This window comes from Pseudophryne corroboree, chromosome 5 (genome assembly GCF_028390025.1).
Source record: "Pseudophryne corroboree isolate aPseCor3 chromosome 5, aPseCor3.hap2, whole genome shotgun sequence".
Lineage (NCBI taxonomy): Eukaryota > Metazoa > Chordata > Amphibia > Anura > Myobatrachidae > Pseudophryne > Pseudophryne corroboree.
The window spans coordinates 767,336,274-767,354,594 of record NC_086448.1 but is presented as its reverse complement, the minus strand read 5'-3'; the positions used below and the strand labels follow the sequence as shown (position 1 = coordinate 767,354,594).

The window sequence follows — 18,321 nt, the reverse complement described above, 5'->3', positions numbered from 1 at the left end:
GTGATCTCTCCCAGCTGCAGCAAGGGGGTCTCCCGGTCTCAGTATGATTCAGGCGTCGGCTCAGTCCATAAGTCTCAGTATCAGCATGTGGGGGAAGACAAGGCAAGGTACCCACGCGTTCCGACCCGCCTCGGGTCTTTCTCAAGGTCTGCTGCCAAAAGTGGAATGTTTCACTTGCTCCGAAAGTTCCGGTTTTATCCCCACCCTCCGAATCCCATTGGTCCCAGCACAACTGATCCCTATACATTTGATTGTCTAAACGTCCATGATCACTGTGTGCTAAGACCATCCCCGCCTCTATGTATCACGTTGCTATGGTGACACCAATCGGCTAGTTCTCCTGTCAATCACGTGAGGATGGTCACGTGCATGTCCATTCCCGTCATCACGTACTGACGTGTGATGACTGTTCCTGTGGCGTCCGGCCGTTGTCATCGCAATTACGTTGACACGGCACGTTCGTGAAGGCAGATCACATGACCGTGACTATCGTCATCGTTCCGTCCCTCTCATCAATAGCGGTTGTCATGGAGATCCTCTTAGAGTCATAGGAGGATATCACTCAGTACTTTCCGCATTTGTGTCAATTTCTGGACATTAATTCAGCATTAAATCATTTCTAATAAGAGAAAACAAGGTTACTCGTATGTAACAGACTTTTGCAAGATGATGCAGTTCAAAATAAGCTAAATAACGGACCCTCCACCATTAATAGAGTTGGCGATTTCTTTGGGTGAAGAGAGGGAAGAAAGGTACCACATTTAATAAGGGACATTTTCAATGAAAAATGTCAAAAGTTAATCCCAATAAAAGATGAGGGAGTGAATGGACATTAGTTCAATAATGCAAATTGTCTGATGTTAAAGGGACTAACATAATGTGAATTAAGATGGTTCGATGCCTTGAATCCACCAATGCGGGGATGACCCCTAACATATGTTGGAGTCAGGGCACCGTCCTACTGTAGGTTATTTATAAAGGCGATCCTAGTGTGTAATTTATTAGGAAGGGAGAGAAAGAAGGGAGAAGCTAAAGGAACCACTTTATCTCGAATTCCAAATTCAGTCCCCCTGGCTGGAGGGTGCCCAGGTCATAGATCATCTTCATTTCAGTTTTTGCTAGTTGTTGTGCTAGATCCCGCCGTCGCCAGTGACCCTTTACCCATTTTTCAAAGCAATAAAACGATTTGTAGGCTTAAAATGGGTAAAGGGTCACTGGCGACGGCGGGATCTAGCACAACAACTAGCAAAAACTGAAATGAAGATGATCTATGACCTGTGCACCCTCCAGCCAGGGGGACTGAATTTGGAATTCGAGATAAAGTGGTTCCTTTAGCTTCTCCCTTCTTTCTCTCCCTTCCTAATAAATTACACACTAGGATCGCCTTTATAAATAACCTACAGTAGGACGGTGCCCTGACTCCAACATATGTTAGGGGTCATCCCCGCATTGGTGGATTCAAGGCATCGAACCATCTTAATTCACATTATGTTAGTCCCTTTAACATTAGACAATTTGCATTATTGAACTAATGTCCATTCACTCCCTCATCTTTTATTGGGATTAACTTTTGACATTTTTCATTGAAAATGTCCCTTATTAAATGTGGTACCTTTCTTCCCTCTCTTCACCCAAAGAAATCGCCAACTCTATTAATGGTGGAGGGTCAGTTATTTAGCTTATTTTGAACTGCATCATCTTGCAAAAGTCTGTTACATACGAGTAACCTTGTTTTCTCTTATTAGAAATGATTTAATGCTGAATTAATGTCCAGAAATTGACACAAATGCGGAAAGTACTGAGTGATATCCTCCTATGACTCTAAGAGGATCTCCATGACAACCGCTATTGATGAGAGGGACGGAACGATGACGATAGTCACGGTCATGTGATCTGCCTTCACGAACGTGCCGTGTCAACGTAATGCTTATCTGCATTGAGCTGAACGAGACGCAGGTTGCGATGACAACGGCCGGACGCCACAGGAACAGTCATCACACGTCAGTACGTGATGACGGGAATGGACATGCACGTGACCATCCTCACGTGATTGACAGGAGAACTAGCCGATTGGTGTCACCATAGCAACGTGATACATAGAGGCGGGGATGGTCTTAGCACACAGTGATCATGGACGTTTAGACAATCAAATGTATAGGGATCAGTTGTGCTGGGACCAATGGGATTCGGAGGGTGGGGATATAACCGGAACTTTCGGAGCAAGTGAAACATTCCACTTTTGGCAGCAGACCTTGAGAAAGACCCGAGGCGGGTCGGAACGCGTGGGTACCTTGCCTGGTCTTCCCCCACATGCTGATACTGAGACTTATGGACTGAGCCGACGCCTGAATCATACTGAGACCGGGAGACCCCCTTGCTGCAGCTGGGAGAGATCACCGAGGTTCACATGCGCTTTAGAACTGACGCATGCCAGTTCATCAGGAATCGGTAACCAGCCATTTCTTCTGTTCCTCTCATGAGGGTGGATTTTCTATGTGATTGTTTCTGTCTAATTATGACACATGCTGTGTCATTGACCAGTGTTTTCCATATTGGAATTATGTTTTAGAATGATGTGTTAATTAAAGCTCGTGTTTTTATGGTATTACACTATTTTTGCTTTTTTCTCTCTTTCCGGTACCAATTAACACGAATACTCCTAATAAGAGATAGTATCGGAAAGTAAGAGGTGGAGGACCCCGCTCTAAATGGGGCAGGCGCTGGTGAAGTAGTATCTTTTCTCTTTTTGTTTGCGTTATATAGCCAATCTAGTAATAAAAGCCAGGCGCAGACTAACTACCCTTAATAGGGTAGTCAGTACTATTTAGTTGCTTCCCCTCACCCCCCCCATTCTCTATAACCCCCTGGCACCGCAGAGATATGCTGGAGTTGTTTGGAGGGGCAGCGCTTCCCTGTCAGTGTCCTGTAGTAGGGATCTGCAGGGAGAAAATGGCGTTGGTAAGCCGCTGGGTCCGCTCTGAGTGAAGCCCCCCCCCCCCATAATGGCGCGCGGCTTCCCGCACTTTCTTTATACTGGCCTGAGGTGATTTATGTCTGACAGTGGGTTAGAACCCCTGTCAGACCTTATATTCCAATGTAGGGTTCAGTGGTGGCTCAATGCGCCCCTCAGCAGCGTCCACATACATATGCTGTCTGAGCCTCCTGGAGCGCAGCCTGCATCCAGAGCTGCGCTCCTACCCTTGTGCCTCCATATCTGCCGGCGACCCACTAACCGGGACGCCGGCGCTGTACTCACCACTCTTTATATCTTCTGGCTTTGTTAGGGGTGGCGGCGTGCTGCGGGAGGGTATGCTCGGCGTGGTGGGGCTTGCGAATGACTCTCAGGAGCTCAGTGTCCTGTCAGCGGAGCAACGGGACCATTAACTCTTTAGGAAGTTGGGCCGTTCTCCCCCTTAAGTCCCACAAAGCAGGTAGACTGTTGCCAAACAGCCTCCTGTAAAATAACAAACTCAAAAAAATAAAAACTAAGAAAACTCCTCAGGAGCTCCCCTAGCTGTGACTGGCTCCTCCGGGCACATTTTCTAAACCGAGTCTGGTAGGAGGGGCATAGAGGGAGGAGCCAGCCCACACTATTAAACTCTTAAAGTGCCCATGGCTACTAGTGGACCAGTCTATACCCCATGGTACTAAATGGAACCCCAGTATCCTCTAGTACGTAAGAGAAAATAAAGAAATATCAGAAGTATTTAAAAGTATTGCCATTTAGCTGCATTTGATGTACATGTGTGTCTTAGGGGTCAATCTGCACACTCGCGCCTGTGAGCCAGGGGCAGATGTATTAAGCCTGGAAAAGTGATAACGCACCAGCCAATCAGCTCCAATATGTAAATTTACATATTGGAGCTGATTGGTTGGTGCAATATCACTTTGCACTTATCACTGCTTCATCACTTTTTATTACTTCTCCAGGCTTAATACAACTGACCCTCAGTACTTTACGGAAACCCGAACTCACTCAGAGTGCTCACAGTCCCCAAGGGCTGAAATCGGGCCGTGAAGGGTGCGATTTCTGGTGCAGTTGCCAGCGTTGAAACACAACAACTCACACCTACAGTGCAGCCGGAAAGTATTCACAGCGCTTCACTTTTTCCATATTTTGTTATGTTACAGCCTTATTCCAAAATGGAATAAAAAAAATTTTGACCTCAAAATTCTACACACAGGGGGTAATTCTGAGTTGATTGCAGCAGGAACTTTGGCCCTCATTCCGAGTTGTTCGCTCGCAAGCTGCTTTTAGCAGCTTTGCACACGCTAAGCCGCCGCCTACTGGGAGTGAATCTTAGCTTATCAAAATTGCGAACGAAAGATTTGCAATATTTCGAAAAGACTTCTCTGTGCAGTTTCTGAGTAGCTCGAGACTTACTCTTCCAGTGCGATCAGTTCAGTGCTTGTTGTTCCTGGTTTGACGTCACAAACACACCCAGCGTTCGCCCAGACACTCCTCCGTTTCTCCAGCCACTCCCGCGTTTTTCCCAGAAACAGCAGCGTTTTTTCAAACACTCCCATAAAACGGCCTGTTTCCGCCCAGAAACACCCACTTCCTGTCAATCACATTACGAACACCAGAACGAAGAAAAAACCTCGTAATGCCGTGAGTAAAATACCTAACTGCATAGCAAATTTACTTGGCGCAGTCGCAGTGCGAACATTGCGCAGTTAGCGGAAAATCGCTGCGATGCAAAGAAAATTACAGAGCGAACAACTCGGAATGACCACCTTTGTTAGCAGTTGGGCAAAACCATGTGCACTGCAGGGGAGGCAGATATAACATGTGCAGAGAGAGATAGATTTGGGTGTGGTGAGTTCAATCTGCAATCTAAATTGCAGTGTAAAAATAAAGCAGCCGGTATTTACCCTGCACAGAAACAAAATAACCCACCCAAATCTAATTCTCTCTGCACATGTTATATCTGCCCCCCCCCCCCCCCCTGCAGTGCACATGGTTTTGCCCAACTGCTAAAAAATTTCCTGCTGCGATCAACTTGGAATTACCCCCACAATACCATATAATGACGTGAATTTTTTATGTTTGCAAATTTATTAAAAATAAAAAAAAATAAGAAATCACATGTACGTAAGTATTTACAGACTTTGCTCAATACTTTATTGATGCACCTTTAGGAGCAATCACAGCCTCAAGTCTCTTTGAATATGATGCCACAAGCTTGGCACACCTATCTTTGGGCAGTTTTGCCCATTCCTCTTTGCAGCACGTCTCAAGCTCCATCTGGTTGAATGGGAAGCGTTGGTGCACAGCCATTTTCAGATCTCTCCAGAGATGCTCAATCGTATTCAAGTCTAGGCTCTGGCTGGGACACTCAAGGACATTCACAGAGTTGTCCTGAAGCCACTCCTTTGATATATTGGCTGTGTGCTTAGGGTCATTGTCCTGCTGAAAGATGAACCGTCGCCCCAGTCGGAGGTCAAGAGCGCTCTGGAGCAGGTTTTCATCCAGGATGTCTCTGTACATTTCTGCATTCATCTTTACCTCTTTCCTGACTTACACCCCTTTTACACCTACGAGCACGGGTCGCAGCCGGGAGCCTGACACGGGAGCTGCCCCCTGCTGCGACCCGTGCTCGGTCCCTTTCCCATTAGCAGTCACAACCCGGCATATGCCGGGCTGGTGACGCTTCTAGCTACACGGCAGGGGCGGCGCAGGGAGATCACATGATCTCCCAGCGCCGCCCATCCATACAGTGTAAACGGGAGCCGTGTCGCATCGACACGGCTCCCGTTTACACTACACCCTACCCGGATCATTCCCGTGTCCTACCCAGGTAAATAGCCGGGTAGGATTCACGGGTCACTTGATCCGGGTTTACCCTTTTCCACTTGCCAAAAACACGGGTAAATGCGCGCCCCCGTGCATTTACCCGTGTTTTTTGAGCTAGTGGAAAAGGGGTAGTCTCCCAGTTCCTGCTGCTGAAAAACATCCCCACTGCATGATGCTGCCACCACCATGCTTCACTGTAGAGATAGTATTGGCCTGGTTTCATCCAAACATGACGCCTGTCATTCACGCCAAAGAGTTCAATCTTTGTCTCATCAGACCAGAGAATTTTGTTATTCATGGGCTGAGAGTCCTTCAGGTGCATTTTGCTAAACTCCAGGTGGGCTGCCATGTGCTTTTACTAAGGAGTGGCTTCCATCTGGCCACTCTACCATACAGGCCTGATTGGTGGCTTGCTGCAGAGATGGGCGTCCTTCTGGAAGGTTCTCCTCTCTCCACAGAGGAATGCTGTAAGCTCTGACAGATTGACCATCGGGTTCTTGGTCACCTATCTGATAGGGCCCTTCTGCCCGATCGCTCAGTTTAGACAGCCGGCCAGCTCTAGGAAGAGTCCTGTTGGTTCCAAACTTCTTCCATTTACGGATGATGGAGGCCACTGTGCTCATTTGGACCTTTAAAGAAGCAGATATTTTTCTGTACCCTTCCCCAGATTTGTGCCTCGAGACAATCCTGTCTCGGAGGTCTACAGACAATTCCTTTGACTTCATGCTTGGTTTCTGCTCAGACATGCACTGTCAAGTGTTGGACCTTTTCTAGACAGGTGTGTGCCTTTCAAAATCATGTCCAATCAACTGAATTTACCACAGGTGGACTCCAATTAAGCTGTAGGAACATCTCAAGGATGATCAGTAGAAGCAGGATGCACCTGAGCTTCATGGCAAAGGCTGTGAATACTTATGTATATGTGATTTCTTATTTTTTTATTTTTATTTTTATTAATTTGCAAAAATCTCAAAAAATGTCATTATGGGGTATTGTGTGTAAAATTTTGAGGGGAAAAAATGAATTTATTCCATTTTGGAATAAGGCTGTTACATAACACAATGTGGAAAAAGTAAAGTGCTGTGAATACTTTCCGGATGCACTGTACATTGGATTAACCCCTTAATATCTGTATTAGTTCTTATCAAATAAATATGTACTTGCAAGAGGCAATAAAACAGTCCATGGAAGATAATACATCTACTCTATATATCTGCCGGGAACTAAGAGAAACAGGAATTCTACGGCATTTGTAGAAACACATTTTAAGTCAGTGGTTTAACTTAAGCCTGCTGGCACCTGCTACAGGACATGGAAAGACCCACCCAGCATCACACCTACCTACCACACCACATATGTTTCATAACCGCTTTCTACCTTCCTGGGAGTCCTCCAAAATGAGCGCCTTGTCTGCACCCTGAAACCTGTTCCTGAAGGCCACTTGTCAGCTCCCCTCTTATTTTTTGTGCATCCTAAGAGAGCTCAGGGCAGGTAAAACTGCAATAATCAGGCTCTGGACAGAACCCTGAAGACTTTCCCTCCTTTCCTTCTGTTGTAGAGCACCCAATGAGCCACATGTGAACAAACTGTCACCCGCAATGACTCCATTTTGTGAACATTTACTGGAAGCCCTGGAAGAGGTCATTGTAATGATAAAAATAATTAACAAATGTCTACAAAGAATCCTCACCCTCACTGGCCTTGCCTTAAGATTTCGATAGGCTTAAATGGTGGACATACAAGTGGGTAAGCTACCATTTATTTTAATGTATACGTTCGGATACCAATTTACATTAACATAGATAGATAGATAGATAGATAGATAGATAGATAGATAGATAGATAGATATCTTCCAAATTGAAGCGGCACTCTACGGATTCTGATATTAGTGACGTACAGGTACACAGCGTCTGTGCTGCAACGTTTCGGTTTATTCAGCCGTCGTCAGGTTGAATAAACCGAAACTAATGTATCTAAAGTGCAGGAGACAAACGCTGTTAATGTTTTTGTTTTTTTTTATCGTAAAGCGAATATTATTTTAATTATTACTACATTATTGTACCGAAAGGTGTCGAAAAGCCTTAAAAACTTATATACGCAAGTGATTAAACATATCATTTACCCTTCAACAAACGTATCCAGTTTGGCCAGTTCATCAGACAAGCCGACCAGCACATCGAGGGTGCCGACCTGCAAATAAACAAAAGTGGGGAAAGAAATGTGTATCAAATCATGTCACTTATAATTTGGAAAATTAACTGCAACTAACATTCCCTGAATTCAGATGAATTCCAGTTTGAAGTGTTAATATTAGGTGAGTGCTGAATTTGTGTGATTTTTTTATTTAAATGGTGTGGTCACAATACCACTGGCACAGCAGATGTATGAGTGCTGTGGGTTCTAGCCTATTGTTTATATAAAATTTTTGTGTCGCGCTTTTTCTTGCATCCCTATTGTCCATATGTAAAGCAAATGTTAAGAAATTCCCCAGGTGTTTATTAACCGATATGCTTGGGTGTGGTTCCTGTCTCTTTAAAACAGCAAGACAGGGCCTAACCCCATGATAGAAGCATATTGGGGTATATGCAATTGCGGTCGAATTCCCGAAATTGTCGAATTTCGGGTCATTTTCGACCAAAAAAAAAAAATCGCCTATGCAATTCAGTGCTTTCCGACCAAAAAACGGACTTTCAAAATTCGAATTTTTGCAAATTCGACTTTTCTGCAATGATACAAGTGCTGCAATTCGACCAAAGCATATTCAATTCAAGTTTGGAAATTCGACAGCAGTGCTTTTAGACAGCAAATTCGTCATTTTCAATCCGCCACACTTTGGAGGGTGAAAACAAATAAAAAAATTTTAAACATGTTTTTTTTTGTGTTTTTTTTGGGGGGAATAGCAGATCTATTTATATTAGAAGGGATTAGGTACTTTTTTTTTTTTTTTTTTGGAGGCACAAATATTATTTTTATATTTTTTAAAATATTATTATTATTATTATTTTTTTTTTATTGCTGGAACGGTGAAATCATAAAAAAAAATGGCGTGGGGTCCCCCCTCCAAAGCATAACCAGCCTCGGGCTCTTCGAGCTGGTCCTGGTTCTAAAAATGCGGGGAAAAAATTGACAGGGGATCCCCCGTATTTTTAAAACCAGCACCGGGCTCTGCGCCTGGTGCTGGTGCCAAAAATACGGAGGACAAAAAGAGTAGGGGTCCCCCGTATTTTTAACACCAGCATCGGGCTCCACTAGCTGGACAGATAATGCCACAGCCGGGGGTCACTTTTATGCCGTGCCCTGCGGCCGTGGCATTAAATATCCAACTAGTCACCCCTGGCCGGGGTACCCTGGGGGAGTGGGGACCCCTTCAATCAAGGGGTCCCCCCCCCCCCAGCCACCCAAGGGCCAGGGGTGAAGCCCGAGTCTGTCCCCCCCCATCCAATGGGCTGCGGATGGGGGGGCTGATAGCCTTTTGTGATAATAAAAAGATATTGTTTTTTCCAGTAGTACTACAAGTCCCAGCAAGCCTCCCCCGCAAGCTGGTACTTGGAGAACCACAAGTACCAGCATGCGGGAGAAAAACGGGCCCGCTGGTACCTGTAGTACTACTGGGAAAAAAATACCCAAATAAAAACAGGACACACACACCGTCGACAGTAAAACTTTATTTCATACGTCGACACACATACTTACCTATGTTCACACGCCGACATCGGTCCTCTTCTCCATGTAGAATCCACGGATACCTGAAAAGAAAAGATCAATATACTCACCTCAGCCATGGTCCAGAGATAAATCCACGTACTTGGCAAAAAAACAAACCGAACACCCGCTCCATGCCGGACTGAAAGGGGTCCCATGCTGACACATGGGACACCTTTCCACGAATGAGACCTGTCAGTGACAGCTGTCACAGAAAGGTCTCTAAGCCAATCAGGAAGCGCAACTTCGTTGCGCTCACCTGATTGGCTGTGCGCCGTCTGTACTGTGACAGCACATCGCAAAGCCGCTCCATTACTTTCAATGGTGGGAACTTAGCGGCTAGCGGTAAGGTCACCCGCCGGTCAGCGGCTGACCGGCGGGTGACCCCACCGCTACCCGCAAAGTTCCCACCATTGAAAGTAATGGAGCGGCTTTGCGATGTGCTGTCACAGTACAGACAGCGCACAGCCAATCAGGTGAGCGCCACGGAAGTAGCGCTTCCTGATTGGCTGAAGGGACTTCAGTGACAGGAGTCACGTGATGTCCCGGCATTCGGGAGAAAGGGGTCTGATGTGAAAGCATTGGACCCCTTTCTAGTCCGGTATGGAGCGGGTATTTGCGTGTTCTTTTTTTTTTACAAGTACGTGGATTTATCTCTCTGGACGTGGATTTATCTCTGGACGCTGGAAGGTGAGTATCATTTTTTCACAGGTACCCTCGGATCGTCGGAGACCGTGGCAGTCGGCGTGTCAACATAGGTAAGTATGTGTGTGTCGGTAGTGTGTTATAAAGTTTTACTGTCACGGTGTGTGTGTCCTGTTTTTTTGGGGGTATTTTTTTCCCAGTAGTACTACAGGTACCAGCGGGCCCGTTTTTCTCCCGCATGCTGGTACTTGTGGTTCTCCAAGTACCAGCTTGCGGGGGAGGCTTGCTGGGACTTGTAGTACTACTGGAAAAAACAATATCTTTTTATTATCACAAAAGGCTATCAGCCCCCCCATCCGCAGCCCATTGGATGGGGGGGGACAGCCTCGGGCTTCACCCCTGGCCCTTGGGTGGCTGGGGGGGGGGACCCCCTTGATTGAAGGGGTCCCCACTCCCCCAGGGTACCCCGGCCAGGGGTGACTAGTTGGATATTTAATGCCACGGCCGCAGGGCACGGCATAAAAGTGACCCCCGGCTGTGGCATTATCTGTCCAGCTAGTGGAGCCCGATGCTGGTGTTAAAAATACGGGGGACCCCTACTCTTTTTGTCCCCCGTATTTTTGGCACCAGCACCAGGCGCAGAGCCCGGTGCTGGTTTTAAAAATACGGGGGATCCCTGGCCAATTTTCCCCCGGAATTTTAGAACCAGGACCAGCTCGATGAGCCCGAGGCTGGTTATGCTTTGGAGGGGGGACCCCACGCCATTTTTTTTTTCGGGTTTTTCCCGTTTTTTACCGTTTTTTAAAATCGCGGCAAAATCCGCCAAATCGGCCGATTTTCGCCCGCGACTCTGGCGAATCCGTTTTTCATTGAATATGGTGAATTCCGGAAGCCACCTTCCGGAATTCACCTGGCGAATTTAGTCGAATTAAAAAACGGCGAAAAATTGCCGCGATTCGCCGTGAATTGCATATACCCCATTGTGTGTTTAAAATCCAAAAGATGCCCGAGAGTAATGCTCAGATTTTTGAAAGTCTGTGTAGGGACTGACCAAATGGGAATGGCCGTGAAGTAGCTGGTCAGCTTAACAAACTATTGCAATATTTTGGAACTAACATTCCCTGAATTCAGATGAATTCCAGTATGGAGTGTTAACATTACATACACACACACACACACATACATACTATGAGCGGGATGTAATGGAGTTTGAGATCACCAGAGGTGCGGCCGATCTCAGACGGTTTTTTTTTTAAAGGGGCAATCACTCATAAGGCAAAACTATTGTAAGTTTAAAAAAGCGTCCAAAATTGCCTGGCATAACGCACCTCCGGCGATCTAGGACTCCATTACATCCCGACGCTTATATCACTTTTTCTTATACTATATTGGGGGGAATTCAATTAGCTCCGAAATGCAGTTTTCGCGATAAAGAGCTGCTATTCAAATGTCCGTGAAAAATTATTGGTGATAATTCTACATAGGTTTACCGCAAATTTCTTTTCACCACCTCCGGAGCAGGTGAAAAGTTGGAAAAAAATCCCTATTTTAAAGTAAAAATTTTAGGTTTTTGTTCAAAACCCCTGGGACACCCCCCTGAAAGACTAATCAGACACTTGGAAGCTTTTTTTTTTTATTATTTCTAACTGACCAACAATACCATGTCATTTTTTAACTCAAAATTTGCAAAATGATGGAAATTGGGAAACAAGGTATAGAACAGGTATATTGGGGTGCTTTTGGAGTGGGTCACATGTTTTTAGGCTTGCAGGTGGGAGCAATCAGGGGTTTTTTTTGGAAGTATTTTGAAAAAGGCTTAAAATGACTCAAATATATATTTATACACATTTTTTTATGTATTCCCAATTTAATTTGAGTACTTATTTTGTGAAAAACACTTGCTTTCTATAAGTTTTGTATATTTTTTTTCAATGCCTAGAACAGCTATTTGACACAATTTAAGTACACCAAATCCTTTTATTATGACCACTAATAGACTTCTATACTGTTTTCCTATATTGCTTTGGCTTTTTGGGGGTGCAGGCAGATTTCCCCATTTTCAACTACACTTTTCTCTGGTTTTGCCGGCATAAATGACTGCATGAATCCTGATTTTGCGTATGTGCAATTTAATAGGTCAAATTGCGGGAGAGCACATACCTGCAAAGATCCGCTTTTCACAGCACTTTTCGTGCAATAGCTGCAAAAATTACCATGTTTTTGCGGCTAACTGAATTCCCCTCATTGTGCTTTAGCAGATCAAAAACTGCTGGATGACAAAAATATTAGAAATTCCTGTTACGGAGAGCTAAGGGCAAAGTGACAGCAACTGTCCTGTCTGTGTAATTAAGGAGAACAAAAGCTTCATTGATCATGAGAGGTTGATGTTAGATTTCACGGTAAAATTGAGACTATATTGCAATGAGCTAAAAAGAAGTTCACGTCCAAGGACGTAAGTATTAGCACAAAATATAACCAAAATAACTTGATAGTTTACACCAGCTTCCTGCGTAGCGAGGAGCATTTATAAAGCCATGATATGAAGAAAACTATGTGCTGCCATCCCCTAGGACAGGGATACGGAACCTTCAGTCCTCCAGCTGTTGCTGAACTACACATACCAGCATGCCCTGCAATTGTTTTGCAATTTGGTCATGCTAAAACTGTTGCAGGGCATGCTGGAATGTGTAGTTCAACAACAGCTGGAGGGCCAAAGGTTCCCCATCCCTGCCCTAGGACAGTGATGGCTAACCTTGACACTCCAGCTGTTACTGAACTACACATCCCAGCATGCCCTGCTACAGTTTTGCTATTTGGCCATGCTAAAACTGATGCAGGGCATGCTGGGATGTGTAGTTCAACAACAGCTGGAGGAACAAAGGTTCCCCATCCCTGCCCTAGGAAAACACAAAATTCTAAACCTTCCAATGACTCGATTGGCTTTAAATGACTATTACTGCCCACAGTAGAGATAGCAAGAAAGGCAGAACCAAATAAAATGTAGTGTTCATTCGAGCACCCTGCACCTCTCAAAACACATGCAGTACCTCTTTTCTGCCTAATGTGGCGATCTCTGCTCTGGTGCTTCTAGCATACTCTCTGGTCTATATCAGTGATACAGACCAGAGAGTATGCTAGAAGCAACACAGTAGAGAGAGCGACACCCCAGGCAGGAAAGAGGAACTGCACAGGTTTTGAAAGGTGCAGGGTGCTAGAATGAACACTATAAAATGCACCATTTACAAATGGAAGTGCAGGCGCCTCCAGCTCTAAGCCCTGGCTTTGTTACACAGGCAGCTGTAGTAAGTTCTTCCTCCTGTGGCGTCACTGCCAGCTCATCATAACACTGTTCTGGGAGATCCCTCAATAATTAACTAAATTGCTAATTGGGAGCAAGCTGAATGGCAAGGATTAGAGAGGCAAGATGCAGAGCATCACCTCCACCATATGAAAACCTGCAGCTGCTGTCCCACAGAAATCACAGCTGACCAACACACACACACATCCGCTGTATAGCTGTAACAGTACCAGGTGTATGGGTCTAATGAGGTTGTTTAATGGTCAAGCAGCGGGTGATGTTGAAACTGCCAATGTGTATTGTCAATATAGTCTAGTACTAGTAAAGGCACAGTTAACAGAGGACATATAGTTCCACAGCTGCTGGAGAGCAGCTTGTGTAAGCCCGCTTCAAGTACATACTACACCTAAAGGCCCCCATCCACTAGTCCGATTTGGGCAGTTTTCTTCAGATTTCGACACATCTGACCGTCATATCTGAAGAAAAGTGTCACATCGGATGGCTCTTCCGATCCGATGCGCACTCCCGTGTCAGATATATCTGAACTACAGATCTCTGAGGCTGCCCCAACTATTTATCTGAATCTGAAGAAAACAGGTGCACATCGGATTGTTTTTTTTTACTTCAGATGTATCGGATCAGATTCATCTGAAGCGTCACTTGACTGGCATCTCCCTAGCCACTCCCACCCACCAAGAGGGGGAACAGCGGCAGCAGCAGCATCAGATCAATCGCATGTAGCATGTGTGCATCAGATATATCTGATGCGATCTGGCACATGATATATCGCATCAGATATATCTGAAGTGAATGTAATTAAAATTAAAGCCAGGGTCTGATCCAATTCCCGGGACGCTCCCGGGAGAGTTCAAGAGAAATCTGATGCTATCTGCAGTTCAGACAAGTCTGAGTAGTGGATGGCCACAAGTCTTAACTATGGAAATATTCTTGTGTTATTATAAAACACATGAAGTGTACTGGGAGAGACAGATGGAAGCAAGGAGAAAATGAGACAGACGAAGTATGACAGTGAAGGAATGAGACAGATAGGCGAAGAAAAAAAGAAAAAGAAAGGAGATGAGGAAAGCACAAGGAAGACGGTCTAAGGGAAAGAATGGGGTAATCTGGTTACGTTCTGCATCAATTATCATTGCACCTGGACAGCAGTCTTGCAAGCCAAGCAGGAGATAAGAAGTCACTCAGGAGTTCTGTGACCATATAAAACAGGAAGCTGAAGGCTGAGAAATCCCAAAGGTGACATCTGATGAGCCTAATCATTTTTTTTTCTTTAGGATGGAGACAGTACAAGTGAAGTAGCTACAGGTTTAATCATAGTATAATAACAGATGTAATGGAGTTATTGAGAACGCTGCACATATATATAATTGTGATAAAAGCATGGGAGAAGTTGTAAATGGGAGCTATGTATAGCCCTGATTCCTGGCTTCTGCCTGGTGGACAAAAACTGACAACCTTAATTGTCAGAGCAGCTGTGAGAGGCTGATATACAGATGTGCCCTTCTATAACATTGCACATCTGTAAGGTGTTCCAGTTGCTAGTCTCAGTCTCTCACTACCTGGGGAGCAGGCAGCAGGCCTGCTGAGAGACACAGGGCCTAATTCAGACATGATGGCTGCAGCAAATTTGTTAGCAAATGGGCAAAACCATGTGCACTGCAGGGCGGGGGCAGATATAACATGTGCAGAGAGAGTTAGATTTGGGTGGGTTATTTTGTTTCTGTGCAGTGTAAATACTGGCTGCTTTATTTTTACACTGCAATTTAGACTTCAGTTTGAACACAACCCTCCCAAATCTAACTCTCTCTGCACATGTTATATCTGCACCCCCTGCAGTGCACATGGTTTTGCCCAAATGCTAACAAATTAGCTGCTGCGATCAGATCTGAATTAGGCCCACCGTGATTACTGGCTGTGCGAATACTGCTGCTTTGTGAAAGGGATGGTAGGTCCCTTCACTCTGACAGAGGGAATCATTGTGTTTAGTCAGAGCTGGACAGTTTGTTTAGGTTTTAATATATATATATATATATATATATATATATATATATATATATATATATCTATCTCTCTCCCCAACAATTAGGTCGGCACTCACATGACTGACCAGACAAATAACGCTCGGGTGCCCTCCTTGAAGTAGGAAACTCCACCATGTAAACACGCAGATAGGCGGCACTCACAAGTCTTACAACCAAGAATGATTCAGACGAACAGCGTCAGCGTTCAACGTTTCAGTCTATTGACTTTTGAAAAATGTCAATAGACTGAAACGTTGAACGCTGACGCTGTCCGTCTGAATCATTCTTGGTTGTAAGACTTGTGAGTGCCGCCTATCTGCGTGTATATGTATATATACACTGCTCAAAAAAATAAAGGGAACACTAAAATAACATCCTAGATCTGAATGAATGAAATATTCTTATTAAATACTTTGTTCTTTACATAGTTGAATGTGCTGACAACAAAATCACACAAAAATTATCAATGGAAATCAAATTTATTAACCCATGGAGGTCTGGATTTGGAGTCACCCTCAATATTGAAGTGGAAAAACACACTACAGGCTGATCCAACTTTGATGTAATGTCCTTAAAACAAGTCAAAATGAGGCTCAGTAGTGTGTGTGGCCTCCACGTGCCTGTATGACCTCCCTACAATGCCTGGGCATGCTCCTGATGAGGTGGCGGATGGTCTCCTGAGGGATCTCCTCCCAGACCTGGACTAAAGCATCCACCAACTCCTGGACAGTCTGTGGTGCAACGTGGCTTTGGTGGATGGAGCGAGACATGATGTCCCAGATGTGCTCAATTGGATTCAGGTCTGGGGAACGGGTGGGCCAGTCCATAGCATCAATGCCTTCATCTTGCAGGAACTGCTGACACACTCCAGCCACGAGGTCTAGCATTGTCTTGCATTAGGAGGAACCCAGGGCCAACCGCACCAGCATATGGTCTCACAAGGGGTCTGAGGATCTCATCTCGGTACCTAATGGCAGTCAGGCTACCTCTGGTGAGCACATGGAGGGCTGTGAGGCTGTGAGGCCCCCCAAAGAAATGCCACCCCACACCATTACTGACCCACTGCCAAACCGGTCATGCTGGAGGATGTTGCAGGCAGCAGAACGTTCTCCTTGGCGTCTCCAGACTGTCACGTCTGTCACATGTGCTCAGTGAGAACCTGCTTTCATTTGTGAAGAGCACAGGGCACCAGTGGCGAATTTGCCAATCTTGGTGTTCTCTGGCAAATGCCAAACGTCCTACACGGTGTTGGGCTGTAAGCACAACCCCCACCTGTGGATGTCGGGCCCTCATGGAGTCTGTTTCTGATCGTTTGAGTAGACATATGCACATTTGTGGCTTGCTGGAGGTCATTTTGCAGGGCTCTGGCAGTGTTCCTCCTGTTCCTCCTTGCACAAAGGCGGAGGTAGCGGTCCTGCTGCTGGGTTGCTGCCCTCCTACGGCCTCCTCCACATCTCCTGATGTACTGGCTTGTCTCCTGGTAGCGCCTCCATGCTCTGGACACTACGCTGACAGACACAGCAAACCTTCTTTCCACAGCTCGCATTGATGTGCCATCCTGGATGAGTTGCACTACCTGAGCCACTTGTGTGGGTTGTAGGGAGGTCATACAGGCACGTGGAGGCCACACACACTACTGAGCCTCATTTTGACTTGTTTTAAGGACATTACATCAAAGTTGGATCAGCCTGTAGTGTGTTTTTCCACTTTAATATTGAGGGTGACTCCAAATCCAGACCTCCATGGGTTAATAAATTTGATTTCCATTGATAATTTTTGTGTGATTTTGATGTCAGCACATTCAACTATGTAAAGAACAAAGTATTTAATAAGTATATTTCATTCATTCAGATCTAGGATGTGTTATTTTAGTGTTCCCTTTATTTTTTTGAGCAGTGTATATATATATATATATATATATATATATATATATATATATATATATATATATATATATATATATATATATATACACATATACACACACACACACACACACACACACACATACACAGATAAATACGCGCGCACACACACACACATACATACAGTGGATAGAGAGATAGATAGATAGATAGATAGATAGATAGATAGATAGATAGATAGATAGATAGATAGATAGATAGATAGATAGATAGATAGATAGATAGATAAAATAAATCCCACACACTTACCTTTAGGTCAGGTATGTTGAACTTGGAGTTGACTGACAGATTGTTGTGCTTGGTGGTGGCCGCCATCAGTTTCTCCCATGTCTGTTGGCAGGTTTTCTCCCCAGGAGCAGAAATTAACCAGAAGTCACTCATGATTGCTGGTAAAAGGCAGGTCACACGCCGATATTCACTATAATAACACAAATATAAGAGAATTGTTACAATTACAGAACTCCACCCAACCTATTCCAAGGTAAATTTTTCCCAATTACAGGGTGTATTCACTCCACTCTCGCCGTCATTGCCCCATCTGGAAATGGATGGCAGCATTTGGAAAGTTTACTACGAACATACACCTGGCGCTATCATTAATCAAAGTGTCAGCAGCTTGTCATGAGAATTCAGTCCCAATACATCCAACAACAAACAATACATAAAATATGAGACTTAGCATTTGGAAAGAACTGATGGAACAGTGACCTAGACATCCTACCTCCACCATACTACTGGTCCGTAGACGCAGAACTACCCTGAAAAAGTAATACTATGTGTTGTTGTAACTAATTCTGCTACAGATATTATAGCTGTAGGTCAGCTACTATGAATCCAGCGATTCCACACTGACCCTACAACAGGCCTGGCCAACCTGTGGCTCTCCAGCTGTTGGAACACTACAAATCCCACCA

The 18,321-nt window shown here is 44.9% G+C and overlaps 1 protein-coding gene across 2 annotated transcripts in view; it reads right to left on the bottom strand.

Moving 5' to 3' along the window:
- The window catches only part of ATP6V1C1 (ATPase H+ transporting V1 subunit C1), a 138,941-nt gene that overhangs the window by 78,980 nt on the left and 41,640 nt on the right, over positions 1-18,321 (bottom strand). For both annotated transcript variants that reach the window (XM_063924239.1, XM_063924238.1), the window contains exons 2-3: positions 17,657-17,825; positions 7,921-7,988 (exon numbers count right to left, since the gene is read on the bottom strand). In XM_063924239.1, the coding sequence (XP_063780309.1) occupies positions 7,921-7,988; positions 17,657-17,788 (200 nt within the window). In that variant the 5' untranslated portion in view covers positions 17,789-17,825. The remainder of the gene's footprint in view (positions 1-7,920; positions 7,989-17,656; positions 17,826-18,321) is intronic.